Source organism: Salminus brasiliensis, chromosome 2 (assembly GCF_030463535.1).
Source record: "Salminus brasiliensis chromosome 2, fSalBra1.hap2, whole genome shotgun sequence".
NCBI lineage: Eukaryota > Metazoa > Chordata > Actinopteri > Characiformes > Bryconidae > Salminus > Salminus brasiliensis.
The window spans coordinates 37,189,425-37,207,426 of NC_132879.1; the positions used below are offsets into that span (position 1 = coordinate 37,189,425).

At 43.4% G+C, this 18,002-nt stretch overlaps 1 protein-coding gene across 1 annotated transcript in view; it reads right to left on the reverse strand.

The window, feature by feature from the left end:
• Positions 1 to 18,002, reverse strand: part of snd1 (staphylococcal nuclease and tudor domain containing 1) — a 165,126-nt gene that overhangs the window by 23,928 nt on the left and 123,196 nt on the right. The window contains exon 18 of the mRNA XM_072672570.1: positions 12,456 to 12,597. Coding sequence (XP_072528671.1) covers positions 12,456 to 12,597 — 142 coding nt within the window. The remainder of the gene's footprint in view (positions 1 to 12,455; positions 12,598 to 18,002) is intronic.

The window sequence follows — 18,002 nt, forward strand, 5'->3', positions numbered from 1 at the left end:
AGAGAAGATAGCCATGCAAAGATTAGCTTAGAGAGCAGGATAAAGAGCCACTGTCCTTCCAACACCACTCACTTGAGTCATTTTCTAAATGTTTAGAAGTGAGATTTTGGCCAGCCAGACTTAAACGTGTTCTATTGCGAAGAGAAACTCATCAGTTTAACAAACAACTGTTCTGAAATAATGCAGGATACGAAAGCAACATAGGACAAATTCACAAACAGCCACTCCCAGAGCCCAGTAACCCCATATACACTGCTAATATGTGAAGACGTGTGACTGTATGAAGAACGTGACTACCAGACCACCACTCTTGGATCAGCTAAACCTTTTTGGGGTCCTTTTTTCTTTATGGGGATTTGCTTTGCTAACCAGCATATGAGCAGAGGTTTACTTGGCCAAACTGGCAGACCCTCACAGTCAGATGGATACAGGAGTATGTGGATGGCTACTCCTAATTCTAGACCTGCATAGCCCATAACTAATGAGTACTTAGGACTAGGAAAACCAGAGACCTTTTAACTGGAAGGATGCCCTAAATGTTTGTTTCACAGAATTACTATTCTGCCAAGCATCAACTAGATAAACTCTGCGTGGTTTCCCTAATCAACTGTTTGCTGCAGAGATTTTTACACCATTTCACTTTCAAATAATAATAATAAAAGTCTGAATTCTCTTTAATATGCAAACACTACCTCACCTCACAACTTCCAGCTTCATCCAATTGTGTGACAAGTTAAATCCAATCACACTGTTGGCTGACAGAGCATGATTTAAAATGCTGGCAAAGCAGAAAGGTGGCCCTGTGCTTGTCCTAAGCCTCAAGGCTTTCAATCCCACACTCTGATCACATGGAGAAAATACAGACTACAAAAAAGCGCACCTATTCAGGGGTGTATGGATTATACAGAAAGAAATTTAGACACTGAAATTAGATGCCACTTGTTGTGTGGTTACTGTGTCAAATAAGCCCAAGCTGTTCTAGCACTTTTCACTGTGCTGCTGCTGTTTAAATGTCCTAGTCCTCGTCACTAGAAAATGCCTTTTCTACCCACAATGTCATGAAACTACACAGTCTTTTATACCCAAGGATAACCATGGGTTCTATAAATACAGCAGGGCCGAATCTTTAGCACTTGCTATAAATCTAGAACACTCAGTTTCACCAATTAGCAAGAGTCAGAGTATGGACATATCCATATTGGGCTTAAAGATGAGCATGGAAGCATGAACTGGTATAACAGACAATACCAGTACTACCAGTAAGGGTCTGCAAAAACATAAGCAGCATAAAATACTGTATATAGCCAAACATTTACAGAGAGTGCATAACAGAGGAAAACAGCCCAATAAGAGAGTTAATGCTTAGAGTATTGGTGAGTGAGGGTGGTGGGAGGTTTCGTGGCAGAGATGAAGTGAATGTGCTGGATCCATTGATCCCTGAGGACACTCGAAGCTCTCGTCTGATACAGATTAGAGGCTCTTTCCTTTTTCCTCCTACTTCGTCCGCGCACATCCACGACTTAAGACCATCTTAATTTAAGGGTTTGAAGTCTGCACACCTACGCAACCCATTGCAGTCAGTCTACCATGCCTGAGAAACATAAGAGACAATGCTCCTCTTAAGGTGAATGGCAATGCCTGTCACTTTGCACAATGTCCTTGCTCACTGAAGAACCAAGTAGCAGACGTCAGAACCGCACTGCCTCTACGGCAAACAAATTCCTCAATAAGATCAGCCTTAAATACTTTTAGAGCTCATCTCTAAAAAGGGAGTAAAGGTGACCTATTTCTTTCATTCATTCATTGCTCCTCCGCACCCCCAAACACAAAGCTTACTGCAGGGAACTAAGTGATGCTTGTTAGCATTGTATAGTTGCATAAGAAGCTATAAATAAACCGTACCTGCATCTATTAGCATAGGTAAGAATTGAAGCAATGCAAGAAGGGTCATGGGGCCCCTAGTGCAGCCATGAGTACAATATACTCATGAGATCTGTCTTAAGAATGACAGTTGACAATGGAGGGAGTGCAGAGAGAGAAAGAGAAGCAGGGTAAGAATACCTGGAGGGAAAGGAGAGATGGGGAATAAGGGCAGGAGAGAGGAAGAGAGGTAGGGGGAGGGAGGAAAAGAGGGAAGGGAACAGGCAGGGACTAGAGGAAAGAAAGGAACGAGATAAAGCAAGTGAATGCGCAAGAGTTATGCTGGTACATTTGCGGTCAACACTTGGCACAGAAATGGGCCTCCAGAAGAGTGAAGCACTTCAGGGGGGAAGCAGCAAGAGGACTGATCCAATAGGGAAAAAAAAACAAAAAAACGGTACTCTCATTTCCCCCCCTTTTCTCGCCGCTTTGTCATTTGTTTGTGATTGCCTGTGTAGCTGCAGCTGGTTGCAAATGTGTAATTACATTTCAAATGCCCTACGCAACCAAGAGAGATTTCAATAGAAGAGCAGGTTTTTTTGTTGATTATCCTATTTTGAGTTGTGCAGGAAAGCAGAGACGTCTGAATAAAACATCTGCAGCATGGTAATGCAGGACTGAGTCAACCCTGGCCCATTACCTACTAGGCATTATCCAAAACAGCCTCCTCTTAACAATGGCCTTACCCAGCACAGACCAAGCATACCGTATAACAAATCGAGGGGCATTACATCACAGGTACAGCCAGACAAAAGGTCCAGACTATAGGAAACCAATAGTCAATGCTAATAAACAATGCAGCTGTTAATTTAAGAACACATAAAAGGGATAAAATAGCCTATCCACAATTTGATGCCAAACCTTATCCACTTAAATACCATTAACGCCAAAGCATAGGAAGGATAACTTGAAGCATTTGCAGTCATTATAAGGCAGGGCATCCTTTTACTGTCAGAACAGCCTTTCTTCAACAAGACGTTCATTTCAATTCCTGCAGATTTCTCCGGAGCACTGTCCAACTCATCCCAAAGGTTGATCTGCTGGATTCAGAAAGCAACTGAAAACCACAGAAATCATTGTCATGTTCATAAAGCCAGTTTTAGATCATTTTTCATGACATGGTGCATTATCGCGGTGGAAGATGGGTAAATTGTGACAATGAATGGATGAACAATGTCAGCACTGAAACTCAAATAGGCTGTGGCATTCAAGTGATGATTGATTGGTATTAATGGACTCAGTGTGCCAAGAAAACTCCTCACTGAATGAGGTGATGTAGAGGTGTTCCTAACAAAGAGCTTGGTGAGTGCAGAGACTTTATTCAGGAAAACCTGAATAAATAGGAAGCCATAACTTAATAAGGCTTCCATATACAATGGTGCAGTTGACATCTCCCAACATGCTCTGTGGCATGTTTAGAAATGCTGAGGAGGCACAGTTCACCTCAACTTAGGATCAAGATGACAAGACGAGAAGATCTAATGATCGTGAAAGAGGGGTTTGTCGCTGAGGGTTCAGCACCGATGGCAGCTACTGGATACTGTTTGAACAGAGACAGCCACTACAGAGACTTCTGCATTAGACGCATGGGACACATACAAGACATCACGGAACAAACTGAAATGGTAGTTAAAAGCACACGTTTAGTGTTACACAGAAACTGCTGTATGGAGAAACTGCAGTTCCTCAGGTAACTGTGAATGTCCACGCAGGACGTGTTTAAACTATCAGCAAGAAACTGGGGGGTTGCAGTGCATGAACCCCACATGACAATGATGAATGACCATTTGAAAGGCCACCTTTATCCTACTATCAAATATATTGCTAACTATGGGACGTTTTGGATCAACAGTGATCACCACCACCATAAAAAACAATTTGCGTGTCTGGACAGTACAGGTTCAGACACCCGAAGACTCCACACAGCGGAACAGCTTCTGCAGCTATTGGTGGCCGAACAGCCTACTAAGACACAGCCTCTTTCCTTTGCCTCCTTTGTCACATTTCAGTAGGTCATTGAAAGCAAATCTGCCATCAACTGTTTCAAGTGTAAACTGATCGTTAAGTAACAAATATCAACCTGAAGCATGTAAGCCAATTATGTGATCAGAATCAGTGGATTATAATTAAGATAAGAAAAATAACCATTCTGCAGAAAGTCTGGCTGCCGTACTTATTTGGTTAAGCTTAAATTCTTAGAGCAAGAAAAATGCTTAACAAAAAAAATAAAAAATAAAAAATAAAAGCAAACTGCTCAAAGCGTTAAGAAGGGTTTAATTAAAACCCTCCCGAATTGCATGATTACTACCAATATAATGGTCATATCAGGTCAAGGATAATAAATAATAACTGTTTCCTTATAATAGGCTGGCTAAATCACTAGATGATGGCCTTTTTTAGTGAGGTAGTGAGGGCAGTGCCTGCCTCCTTTTGTCCTAAAGCAGCAATAACAAGTGGTATTCAGTACTTGTTGAAAATGTACATTCTGCAAATGTAGGACACTCTAGAAGAACTGAGAAGAAGTGGGCAGAAAGACACTGCAGCAGCAAATGTGTCACAAGCATATGCAGCCAGGACAGCCAAGGATATGAAATTATGCAATGCTTAATAGCACCAATACACACTTCACATCAATTGTCCAATCTGTCAAGCACTCGCCCAAGCAGGCCTGTCTACTGGTTTGTTGGTGCTCATGTGGCGTGTTCACACGTGAGTGTGCGTGGAGGGTCAACAAGGCTCAGTAGGATGCAAAAGCAAATGAGAACCTTTCACCTCAGGAGGAGGAAGAAGAAGTAAAAATCCTTTCCCATCCAGCGGCTCATCTGGCTGCCTCTGCAAGAGGCGCGCACAAACAGAAAGGAGATTAAAGTGCTCTTATGAGACTAATTTAGCTTCCGTTCCCCGTCAGCAGCAGGGCCGAGAGTAGGGAGGGGAATGTGGAACGAGGCAATCAGAGCCCGTGCGCTAAATTACAGCTTCGTAATTTGGGAGCAATTGCTGAAGGAGAACAGAGGCATCATCTGTGGCTTTTTCCTCACATTCTGCTGCTGGGAGCAAATCTAACGCTTTGTTTTGATTGCAAGGGTTTCCAAAATTACCCATGAAGCCCAGCAGTGTGCAAGGAACTCTGGTGCGTTTGAATGCTTCTCGTCTCTGCCACTTCAAAATGGACAACCACAGAGATGGCAGCTCCTCGACTCCATTCTTAAACAACTGCCATACTGCACTATTCAGAAGGGGGGGGGGTTGGTGGGGCTGGAAATGGACTGTTCATCACATCACAAACCACACTGCTTGGGTGCCAGTCTGTAATTCTGTGGAAAGACTCATCAGATCAGGCAGAATCTGTTTCAATTACATGAATTTGGTAGAGTTGTGGTGACTTGAGGGAACTCCAACTATTAGTTACTTAGTAGTCCAAATAGTCTAAAAGGTCAGCTGTGACTTCAACAGCAAATATGTTCAAATCTGTAACTACAGAACTACTAGGTTCCACCACCATCAGAAACTTAGCCATAAAATCTAGAAACTACCAGCTTACAAAGACCTGCACACCAACGTTTTTAAGTATGCAGTTATCAGCCAATTGCTAAACTTGCTATGCTTACTATACATAAAATCAAAAAACAGGGGCAGGCACCCTCAGGTCATTCTCACCATGGTTTGAGTACCATTATAAATGATAAATATATATATATATATATACATACACACACACACACACATATATACATACATACATACATATATACATACACATATATATACACACACACATATATACACACACACATATATACACACACACATATATACACACACACATATATACACACACACATATATACACACACACACAATTATGGTGAGCATCACTGAGGTAGATGGGTGGCAGCAGCAGCAGACCATTTTGGCTTCCAGTACTGTCCACCTAGAATGGAAAGCTGAGGCTGCAGTGGGCACAGGCTCAGCAAATCTGGACAGAGGAAGACTGGAAATAAAGCTGCCTATTGCGGTTAAAAGTGCACCTGAATATTCTACGGGGCTGTTGGACATGCTTCCAACATCTTGTGTGATCCACGTCACAAATAATTGAAGGGATTTTAGGAGCACAAGATTTAGTGTAAAAAATAAAGTGTAAATAAATAAATAGCATGGTCAGATTTGGGAAATACCTTCAATGGGTTCTGCATAGAGCTGAGAGATATGAAAAAAGTTTATATCACAATATTTAAATACATTTTTTTACGATATTTATTGCAATAGTTTGCCATGTAGACAAAACGCACCGACAGCGTAAAATTTGTAAAAACTGCTGTCCAAATACTTTCCCATACTGAGTACCGTGATTTTTACTCAAAATATGCTTCACACAATTGAATTAAATAAGACTGATTACACTCCGTATACATGCAAATGTATTTATATTACGCTCATAAAAGCATATTGTGTAACACTATATAATTTATATCATGATAGGAATAAATAGTCATATTGCCCAGCTCTAGTTCTGCATGAATCACTGAATATATCTCCACTGCTGAAGTCTACAAAATTATGAGAAATAAAAGGAATACACCACCACAACAGAAAAGAACAGATTCTTCACTGGCACTAGACAGCTTCCCATTCTCTCACAAGCTTGTCACTACACTGGAGCACCCTTCAAACACTGCCTATTATTACTGCACCTGCCAAGACGCTTCTCTCACAGAAATCAATACAAAATGCTAACACTCATGTCCTCTTAATGAAATCAATGCTGAGGAATGCTAGTGGTGGCACGCCACGTGAGCGCGAGAGAGTTGGCCCAAAGTAAAGAAGGCTTTTGGAGTAGATGCCTCTGGTATTAATAGCAGGGGGCACAGTGCAGTGATTTTTTTTATTTTTTATTTTTTTTAGGAACTGTAGTGTTTCCCCCACACACCATGGGCTGTACGAGCTTCATTAGGTGGAAAACAGCTGCTGGGTGTAAAGCTGGAGTGTGAGTAATGTGGACTGAGTGGCACCTGGCGGGGGAAACAATCTAGTTATTAAGTCCTGAAGCCGTGCCAGCTCCAGATCTCAGCGGCCATGGTGCAGTGGAGTTCAGAGTGACGCTACCGCAGCCAAAGCCCTGCAGCCAGACCGGAGCAGCCGATCGCAGAATCCGCTCTAAATAGGAGGCAGTAGATCAGGACAGTCAAACTGCCAAAATACCCTTACTGACACATACCCAGGATAGGATGCGTCTCGATACTAGAATTGTGTTGATTGTCACAGACAACTAGTATTACACCATAGTCTCACTCTTCCAACACCAAACAATTCTATAGGAAAAGGTAAACCATAAATACAAATTATTGAAACTTATTGATTGGTTTTGTATTGAATTGACCTCAAATCTGTGTGTTTTGGGCGTATTTGTGGCTGGAAAGCACATTCAAACATGGAAACTCATAAGGGAAACTTGCAAATGGTGGCTGAGGCTGAAGCTGAGCTGTCCCGTCATGCCTTATACCTGGACATTGCAGTTCTGGATGTGAGCTGACCGCAGCGCTAAAAGCTCTGATTGCCTGAATTGGCACGCTGGACTACACACCATGATATGTTAAACTCTGGTGAAATGGACAGTGGAGCATAATTGTGGCATGTTGCTGGTGTCTGCTGTCCATCCTCTCGCATTATTCCCACTTAAATCAATGGTAAGAGGCGTAATTTTGATGCACACAGATGAGTCAGTGGGAACGCCTTGTTCGACTTGTTGATGCGTCTAACTAAAAAAAAAAAAAAAAAAAAAATCTGCTTGATGAAACTGAACTGACCATCGAATGCAGCAACATCACTGATGTACTAGACTGGAAAGACTTCATGGGGGAGGGGATTTCAGAAGTTTCTTTTGTCCTGAGACTAGCTTGCGACCCCACCCAAATGATCATGCACCAGATAGCATTTTTTCCCCCTTCACAGGCCATTTCCATACTTATTTGGTGCGCTCAGGCCAAGCTAAATAAACAAGGAGCGTGTCTCTATGTCCAGACAATTTCGACTACGCGAAGCAAGCTTCTATGGAAAGCCTTTGTTGCAATAACTGCACTGAAGTACAGACTCATTTTTGAGTCTTATAGTCTTATTCTTATTATTGCTCAGTGTATAATTATTTAAAATAATAATAAAAAAAAATTGAGAGAGAAAAACAGATTTCATTTTAAAAATCCAAACACAGCAGAGTTGTAACCACTAAACTGGGTGGCCCAAAAAACTAAGAAAAAAAAGAAAGAAAGCAAGCATAATGACCTGTAATTACCCTCATGAGCCATGTCTACGCAAGGTGACATTGAAATCCCACACTTGCTTAACATTTGGGAGCAAATAAGTAGAGACAGTCAGTGCCTAATGGAGCAGCCCCCCATGACTAAGAAAAACAGCCATGGTTGCTAAAGGTGTTCATTACCTTGCACATTAACTCAGCTGGAGAGCCACGGCCTATGAACAGCTTTCCTTTGCCCAAGGAGGAAAATTCCCCCCAGAACTGCATCCACTGAGCAGATTTCACATCGAGTAATTAAATTGAACTAATTAAAAAAAAAAAAAAAAAAAAAAAAACAGAGAAAAGAGAAATACAGAGAGCAAAGTGAGATTGTGAGATAGTGCTGAGCTCTGGTGCCTAACCCTCTGAGACTTGAGTAAGGCAATATATTGGGGGTAGGGATGTTTTGCTAGTGTTTAGAGACCATTAAGTGATATTACGTGATAAGATGATAGCGGAGTAAGCGCATGCCTCGCGGCACTGATAAGAACCAGGAGAGTCGGGCTTTGTGAACCACCCTCCAACGCTATGTACACTTTGCTTAACTTCATGTATTCGTTCGGGCTTTTTTCCAAAGAAAACAATGAAGCGACATCCACAAGAGACACTCGTCACTGTAGCGAATGCATGCACGCAAGCCAATATCCCTTTCTTTCGTAATGAGAACTCTGCCAAGTCGATCACATTCTGAAGTGGTTTAGCATTTATCAAATGATGCATCAAAGAAGCAACATATTTGCTAGTGCGACTTAAAAGTAGAGATTACATGCTGTTTTGAGGTGCTGGTGTGAATTCTTCATCCATGCTGAAATCTACACAACAGACTGGCAACGATGTGATGCACTGTACACTGCAGTGTAGGAATTCAACCCACTCTGCATCAGGAGATGATCATTCCTAACGAGATGCTTTCTTTTTCAAAAGTCTACTTTAACCTGACTGCACTGACCGTTACCCCTGAAGGAAGTTGCCTGTTTTCGGAACAGGGCAAGGAAAGGAGCTCAACATTGCAGGTAGTAGGCGTTCATTTGAGGTAATGCCACTAAATTCGTAATGAGAAACGTCCACCACTTGGGATGTTCGGCTTTTGGCGAGAGGGAAAAATAAATAAATAAATAAAGCAAATATGAGCACAGTGCTTGCAGTGGTAACGGGAAAGGCTAATGCTAGAGCCCCAAATCTTCAGTCCAAGAAACGAATGAATGGATAAAAATAAATAAAATACATTTACATCTCACATTACTGATCATTGCAGGCTTTCTGACAAAAGACAGAAAGAAAACATAAGCCTTCTGGTTACGGCATCATTTAGCATGTCTAGACTGTTTGTAATAATTTGCCCATTTTCCCCCAAGTGCTTCTGAAATCGGAGCCTGGCCCATTAGAATTTCTCTGCCTTTGTGAAGACGAAGTGACAAACCGGTAATGAAATTGCCCGGCTTGTAGCAATTTATCGAGCCGGGCTTTGAAGTAGTCTTCAAGGATAAAGGAGTGCTTGATGCAGAGGCGTAGAACGAACATAGAGGCGTGAGGGGATAAAGGAGAGTACGCATGAGCTAGCAATGGAGATTTCGAAAAATGTGCTAGTTAAAACGATTGTTATTTTCAGCAGGACTTAAACATGACCAAAATTACCCCTTTCCCTCACCTCTTGTCATGTCATGCTCTTTATCTGCCCTCTGCCATTTTACGCTCTCTCTCTTACTTCTTTTGCATTTGGAACAAAAAAAACAAACACAAAAAAAAAAAACAGGCCAATAAAAAAAAAAAAAACTGGACAAAGATGAACACTCTGATGAAGTCACAGGTCACGCATCCAGTAATACCATTTCAACAAAAATCAGAACCCTCTGAAAGCTCGTCTTCATCTTATGCCATCAAACACAAAGGCAGTATTACTTAACGCAGCCTTTTACAGCCGCATACGCCATTAAAAGCACGTTCATTAGTGTAGCATGTACAGACATGTGTGTGGCTTGAGACGCAGGTGTAAGCTACAGAGATTGGAGAAACTTCCAGGCGGTCACAGCGGTGCACAGTGAACCGAAAGGGGTTTAATATTTCTATGCTGTGTCTATGGATTATAGCTTACTCTTCAATACAATTAAACAGATCTGATCAGCATAGCGTCCATATCAGCACAATACTGTTCATTTGTGAATAAATCATCAAATATTGGACGTCAGTGGATGTCACTTTAGCAAAGTACTATGGGACATCCATAGGAAATGTTGCCTTCGACAAGACAAGTGGAACTGCGGAACCTTTATTGACCACAGCCTTAACCTTGCTTTAATTTGTAGCAGTTCAGAGGGTTTTAGCCATTCAATCTTCTGAAAATCGAGGTCTTTGGGATGTCTTTCTTTTTTTGAAATGGTATCAAGGTCAGTACTCTATATAGAAATTCTATATTTGGTAAATCAAAGCCAGTCTCTTTAAGACTCAATTTGCTCCAGTTAGTTGGAGCACGGTTATTCCAAGCTCTAGATTGCAGACAGATGCGCTCTAGAAATTCCTACTCGACAATGGAACTCACTGATTCTTTGACAAGTCATTCAAGACATGAATAAGGAACTGCATCACTACACCCTACACCATGCTTCACAGGTGTGATTGGACTCTGTTGATGGGATGTAGCACACAGAATCGTTCAGCTTCAGTCTCATCTGTCTGAACAGTATTCTCCAGCAGTGCTGTGGAAGCTTTAGGTAGGTTTTTGCAAGCTTAAGACATGTAGCAATGATGCCATGTTTGGAGACCGGTCATTTCTTCTTCTTCGGCTTTTCCGATGAAACCTACTTGTATTTCCTTTTTAAGAATCAAACTCCGACATAGAGTGCAAGAGATGATGGCAGATCCTTAACCGTTACTCTTCAACAGTGTGACCTTGCAAAAACCTCCGTAGGCCGAGTAGGTAGGAGCTCAAGTTATTTCATTTCTAAACTAAACGCCTCACTGCAGAATGATGGAAGTCCAAGTCTTTTAAATCTGTCTGTGATCCCTTTCCAATCTTACAAGCTCCAAAAATGACAATCTCTCTGAAATCTCTGAATACTGTTGAAGAAAAAAAAAAAAAAAAAAAAAAAAAAAAAAAAAAAAATCACAAACAGCCTGTGTTAGAAAGAGGTAATCATCCTCGATGTTCGCACACATTCTCAATCAATACGTACATTGTTAGGTGCATGGTTTGTTAAATGAGACTGTATTTGACTACGAAAAAAAAAAGTGACCTGGTTTTCGCAGTTGCCCCTATTTTGCAGCTAATCCGCATTAATTAACCCACTGCAGTGTGCTGTGTTGTAGCTTGTGTATGTGTACAAGAGAAGCTGGCAGCTGGTAACAGTGATGTTTACCAAACACGGCACAGTTATCTCGCATCACATGCTCTAAGGGGTAGAACTCAAGAGCAGCCAGAAGGGCATAAGGTCATTTCTAGCTCGCGGAGAGTGGGAAGGAGTGGGGAAAGTGGAGGAGGAACTGGCTCTCGTTCTTCCAGTGCAGTCTGCACCTGCAGCTCTGCTACATGAGGGTCTGCCATTCCTAAACACAGCACTGAACGACACAGGGTTGTCACACGAGTCACAGATTCGTTCTTAATCCATGCACGTTAATTCAATTATCGCATTAAGACACATTAGGAGTCGACGAAAGACGATTTTATGGCCTTACCAAAGCAGTCCGCCGCTGGAACAAAAGGCAGGACCCCTCAGTAGGCAAATCTCACATGCTGGTTTTCAAGAGAGAGGCAAGGGATGTGTGTGTGTGTGTGTGTGGGGGGGGGGGGGCAAATGTGCATGTGGGTGTAAAATACAGCGCCGCTGAATCACTAACAGGTCACTGGCCTGTTCCTGGTGCAGGTCAGTCCCAGAAGGCATTCAAATGTTTGCTGACCATCTCCTATCATATGTAGGAAATAACTGTGTAGAATGCCTGTGGGTCCCATCCACTGCATTGTTTCCAAACTTGACTATGCATGAGAAGCTCCACACAAGCCTCAGCAGTTATGACATCCACACCAGTCATAACATCAGCAGCCTTCTAAAAGCCTTTAACCCACCTTGTCACTTGGTTTATAAGCTCTGCTCAAATGTGGACTTATAAGAAGCCCTTGGGAAGGAAGTATGCACTTCTGTATGTGCTGGCCTATAGTCACGTTTTCCTTTTTTTTTTTAGTTAATAAAACATCAAAGCAATGACTTCAATGCTCATTAAAGCCAAGCAGGTAAACTGCCAAACTGCTACTCACCCGTTTCCACATCTTGTGTGTAGAAGTGCAGTCCGTCTGTGATCTCTGTGACGTACACAGCCCTATAGTTGGCAACGCGCTCTTTCTCCTCAGATACCTGGGCCACCTCTTCTGTTGGCTTCTCCTCATAATTGGCCCAGAGCTGTCAAATGATCAAAACACACATTTTTAATATTCATTATTAAGACCGTGAGCCACAAGGCAACAAAAATACACCCCTGTTCCACCCCCCTCAAAAAAACACAATATCTAAACACCACACTGTGACACTACACCATTATGAAACTTGTCAGGAACTGTCTAGAACACTAAATGCTGCTTAATAAGTTTCCCATCCTAAGATATTGTCTTCACACTCAATGTGTGAGCATTGTTTCTAAGGGACGTGCATGCCGTTCATGACTAAGTGACAGTGAACGGTGGAGATAATCAGAGATGTTTCGAATATTGAGGATGCCTTCATCGCTGGTAATTCTAGGCTGACAACATTATTGGCGTCTAATATAATAAGACAAGATTGCATCAATGGTTCCTGCTATGAGCTACTACACTTCAGCACAACACTGCTATGGGTGTGGATTAGGCAGAACAAGATGTCAGCCTGGTAATGCGACAACAGAGGTACTGAAGGAGCAAGCGTATTCTATTTAAGACCTGCAGCAGCCCATCCACAAAAACCTCTCCAGGATGCGGGCAATAGGACAATACTGTATTGTATCATGATGCATTTGTGTTCTGATACACTATGGTTACACTATGGTTTTTCTGTGCATATTGTCGATATATTGACCATCAGCAGAGAGCATAATTTGTCCTGTTTAACTGGATGGAGTGCATTAAACTCGAGTAAAAAAAAAAAAGAAAAAGAAAAAAAAAAGTAGTGTCTAAACTACAAAATTTTGAAAATGTCCATCATAAACACCATGTTACAATATAGCTACCATATCACTCGCCTCTTTACAGCCCTTTTTCTCATCCCAATCAGTCACAGAACTGAGAAGAGCCTGAAGACCAGAATCTCTTTGGAGTATTATGTAATGTCTTCCCCAGGGTTAAGGGGAGGGTGTTGGCTGTGTTTACTGAGGGCAAATTCTTAAGTCCTTATTAAGGTAAATGTAAATGCAATAATAAGGAGCAGACAGTTCTATTCTAGTTGGTGGGTAATTATTAGGTAATATCTAAAGTTTTCTTTTTTTGTGTGCCACAGAGCAGACACGAGTTAATTAGGTCCAAGGGCTTTATATGCCAAGTTCTCCGGGTTCCACGGGGTGCAATTTGGGCCACGAGGTGCGAGGAGCCGACATTTACTGCCCGATTTCACTGCTCGCGTAAGAGGCTGCTACCGAGAGCAGAGAAGCTGGTTTAAAAAAAAAAAAATAATAAATAAATAAAAAAAAAGGCTTTATTACAAACACAAGCAGTGACACGTGCGCTGAGCCTTGCAGCTGTAGCCACCAAATGACAAGACAGGGTCAAACTACCCAATTACATTCAATTATTCCCCCTGAGGCCCGAAATAAATAAAGACGCATAAAGAGGAATCATTCCAGAGAAGAACAGAGCTGAGTTAATGAAGATCTAAATATGCCACGCTTTGCAAAAGTTTGTGTGTTTTTTCCCCCCCTTCCTTTTTCTTCTCTTCTCTCTGTCAGTGTCCTCTACAGCGGGTCATTCATCTAGCCCACACTCTCTCCGCCATGCCCTGGCACACTGACACGGCCTGACTTTTAATCAAACCTGCAGGACCAATCAGAGGCACCCAGATTAGTGTGTCACCACTCATTACCGTGGCGACTGTCACCACGTCGTCCAAGGCACAGCTGGACGCGGCGGATGCTGTGCCCCCGCCGGCCGAGTGACCCCTGACACGTGCCGGAACATGCGGCAAGGACACTGCAGCTCCCCTCTCTCCGTACGCGCACATGCACATACAAGCGGCATGACCTGTGCATCTCCCACGCCAGAGCGCCAAAGACAACTGACCCTCTAACCAGCCACTTTTTTTTTTTTTTTTTTTTTTTGGAGACACACAAAGACAAGAGACACACACACACAACCATTGCTGTGTGCCCTAGGCAAATGACCTTCCGTGAGCAGCCAACCATTCTTGTTTGTTCCACTTGAATGCAGGTATGTGACTGCTGCCGCTGCAGAGAGAGAGAGAGAGAGAGAGAGAGAGAGAGAGAGAGAGAGAGAGAGAGAGAGAGAGAGACCGAGAGAGACACAGAGAGAGAGAGAGAGAGAGAGAGAGAGAGAGACAGAGACACAGAAAGAGAGAGAGAGACAGACACAGAGAGAGAGAGAGACAGAGAGAGAGAGAGACAGAGAGAGAGACAGACAGAGAGACAGACAGAGAGACAGACAGAGAGACAGACAGAGAGAGAGAGAGAAACCGAGAGAGAGCACAAACAGAACGAGGAAGGAAAAAAAAAAAAAAAAAAAAAAAAAAAAAAAAAAAATCACCTCAGGTCTGTTCCAAACATCAGCACATCAGCAAATGTTCTGATGTGAAATCAGGGGAAAAAAAAACAAGCAGCTCTCTGCTACCTCTTCCACTTCGCAATCATCCTTGAATGAAGGTCATCAGATGCTCTTCTCATTACTGCCCATAAAGCGCGGTGCAAACACGTGCTTTCAACGTCTTCCACCCAGATCTCCAGCTGTAACACAGGGCCGGAGAGCACATGCCGTTTACAGGCTGACTCAGAGGAGTATGGTAGCTTTCTGCTTGGCCACGCTGTACTGAGCATTCAAGTGGAGGTCAGGCTTTTCCTCTGAGAGATGCACTACAGCACAGTTACATTCATAAAATCTCCCTCCCTCTATCTCTCTCTCTCGCGCACGCGCGTGCACACACACACACACACACACACACACACACACAGCCCATTCCAAGCACTGATTAAAGGTGACAGCGTGTCAATTCCAATAGAATGTGTTCTGCCCAGCTAGAGCCAATCCCCATCAACACCAGGAATGAAACACACACACACACACACACTATAAAGGGGGGAAAGAGACTGTGAAACACTCACTCACTCAACACACACACTGAACTGGACCTGACAAAACAATCCTAAGTAAGGAGGATTCTAAGCATCAAAATGAGTAAGTGAAAAGCCTACAATACCCACAAGTCATTCACCCGAGGAAGACTGAACAGGAAGTAGAGGACCTCACTGTGTTCTAGGCCCAACGGGCAAGCTTACTAGCCGACCGGTCTGGGCTCGCCTCGAGCTACGAGTCAACCTCTGGCTTTAACGAGCTCTCTGATTTCCTCAACTAGCCAATCTCACCAGATATGTAAGAGCACTGGTAATGAATATGAGCTCACTTGCCAAATCAATTTAGCATGCATTATATTGTTAATGAAGGTCCCTTTAGGAAACAAAGCCTCATTAATTCCGCAGCCTCGACCTCCTGCTACGTCAGTGCCATGGTCAAACTGCACCCCCCACCCCGCTCAATTCCACACCCCAAACACACACAATTACTGTTCATTAAGTCGGCTTATGCACTGGGATCTAAAAATAACACTCAGGAAAAAGAAAGCACAAACAAGCTCGCTCTCTAAAGATCGAGTGAGGTGCACTGATGACAGAGGACAGAAACAGGAAGCCATATATTATAATAATAATAATAATAATAATAATAAACAATCCACAAACATGGTGTGGCCAGTAGTTGCTTGTTTCGGGCACACAGGTCAAAAAAAGAGCTTGGCCATGCCGTCCTGTTAGTGGCCTGGTGGAAGGCAAGAGAGACAGGTCAATCAGGGTCTGTGACCCAGCATGTCTCGGCGCTCAATTCATCTGTCTGTATCGATGAAGCTATTAGAGCCGGGGGGTGGGGGGGTGGGGGGGGGGGGGGGCGCGATGAGACAGGCAGGCCCTTGCATGCACCGTCTGCTTACATACATGCAAAACTAAAGCATTAAAGCGGCCCGTGTGCATCCTCACACAGCACTCCCTGTATACCTTGCACATGCACACAAACTAGGCTTCATAATAGCGTTTAGTGCTTGGACCCCATAGATTTGAACAATGGAATTTCTCATAATGGTTGAAAAAGTCCATAGAAATCAACGTGTTCTACATGAGTTATGAACTACCCACTTTTAGTAATCTAAATATGGGAAAATTAAACCACCTTCAACCCTGTTAGGCTTTTCTTTTCTTTCAGTCAGTTCTGCCAAGTCCATTCAAATACAATATCCATGGGTTGGCCCGAATACTCTATGGGTTTCCCAAGATATTCATTCATTTTTCGGATTTCCCTGAATGGCATATTTAAAGCTGCCAATTCTGCCAAAAACAATAAGTTTGCATGTATGTCTTGGACTCAACCCAGCTAGAGCAGTAAACATGTATCTGTTAACACAGCCTTGGCAGCAGGCTCACGTTAAGCCCTAGCATTCAGCATAGCAAAGTGTGATATGATATGCATACCTGCAAACACAAGCAAAACAGTCACTTTTTGTTGTACAGACGACCCAAATAGCGATTTCAGTATTCAAACACTGCCACTTTAAAAGCTTAACCCAGTGCTCGGGTACCCTTAATATTTACAGCCTGCGGAAAAGCTGCTACACATGCTGATAGACACCCCTCCAACGCCATCCATCAACCACACCATACATATTAATCTGCATCACAATGAGCAGACATCGCCGTTGAACACACAACCATCAGCCAACACACCCCTTTTTGCATTAATGTCACATGCAGATTATTAAACAGACTGAGAAATGAACGCACGGATGATACACTCAGCTTCACAGCCATAAAGAAAGCCACGCTCACGCCCTCTTGTAGTGACCCGCTTGTGGCTAGCGGAACGCCAGTGGTTCTACAAACAGCTGTAATCCCGTTAAATCCAGCGCTCGCCGCCGGGCTGGTCTGAGCCGCGACTGCGGTTACTCAGTAGATAAATTATGCATTAAAAGAGCACAGGTGGTGCATGCTGGTTTGGGATTGAGCAGCTGGGAGTTTAAGCACACACAGAGAGCCTCTCCTTAGCCCCATATAATCGGCAACAGATGTTCGGCCACGGTGGCTGCCGCACTGCCTACACCACAGCTTACATCGCTAATATCGCCGCCCACTTCCTCACTGCTACAGTGCCTGGCCATGGCGAGCCTCCTTAGCCTGCCAAAGCCGCTCGCACTCCTGATTGCCTTTGCCACCTGCATCTACAAATGGACTTTACACATTGCTAGCAGGCTGAGGAGCTGGCACAGCTCGGCTACAAATGGCAGGTGAAACATGAAGTCGGAGAGCAGCGTTGGCCAAGCTGCACAGAACGCGTGGGATTGTTTGGTGAGGAATGGCCGGCCGGGTAACCATGGGAACAGGAAGAGCGGAGGCAGAGCGTCGGGTGCTGGATGCTGGGCCGGTGCGGGGCTTGTTTGGGAGGAGGGGGAACGGCTTGGCAGAGCGCCTGTTCTCGACCATTCCTCCCTTCTTTACGGTGCCTGCCCTGAGGGATGCTTCTCAGCATATGGGGGCCCACACGTTATGCTCCACTGTTGCCTGCGAACATGACCGT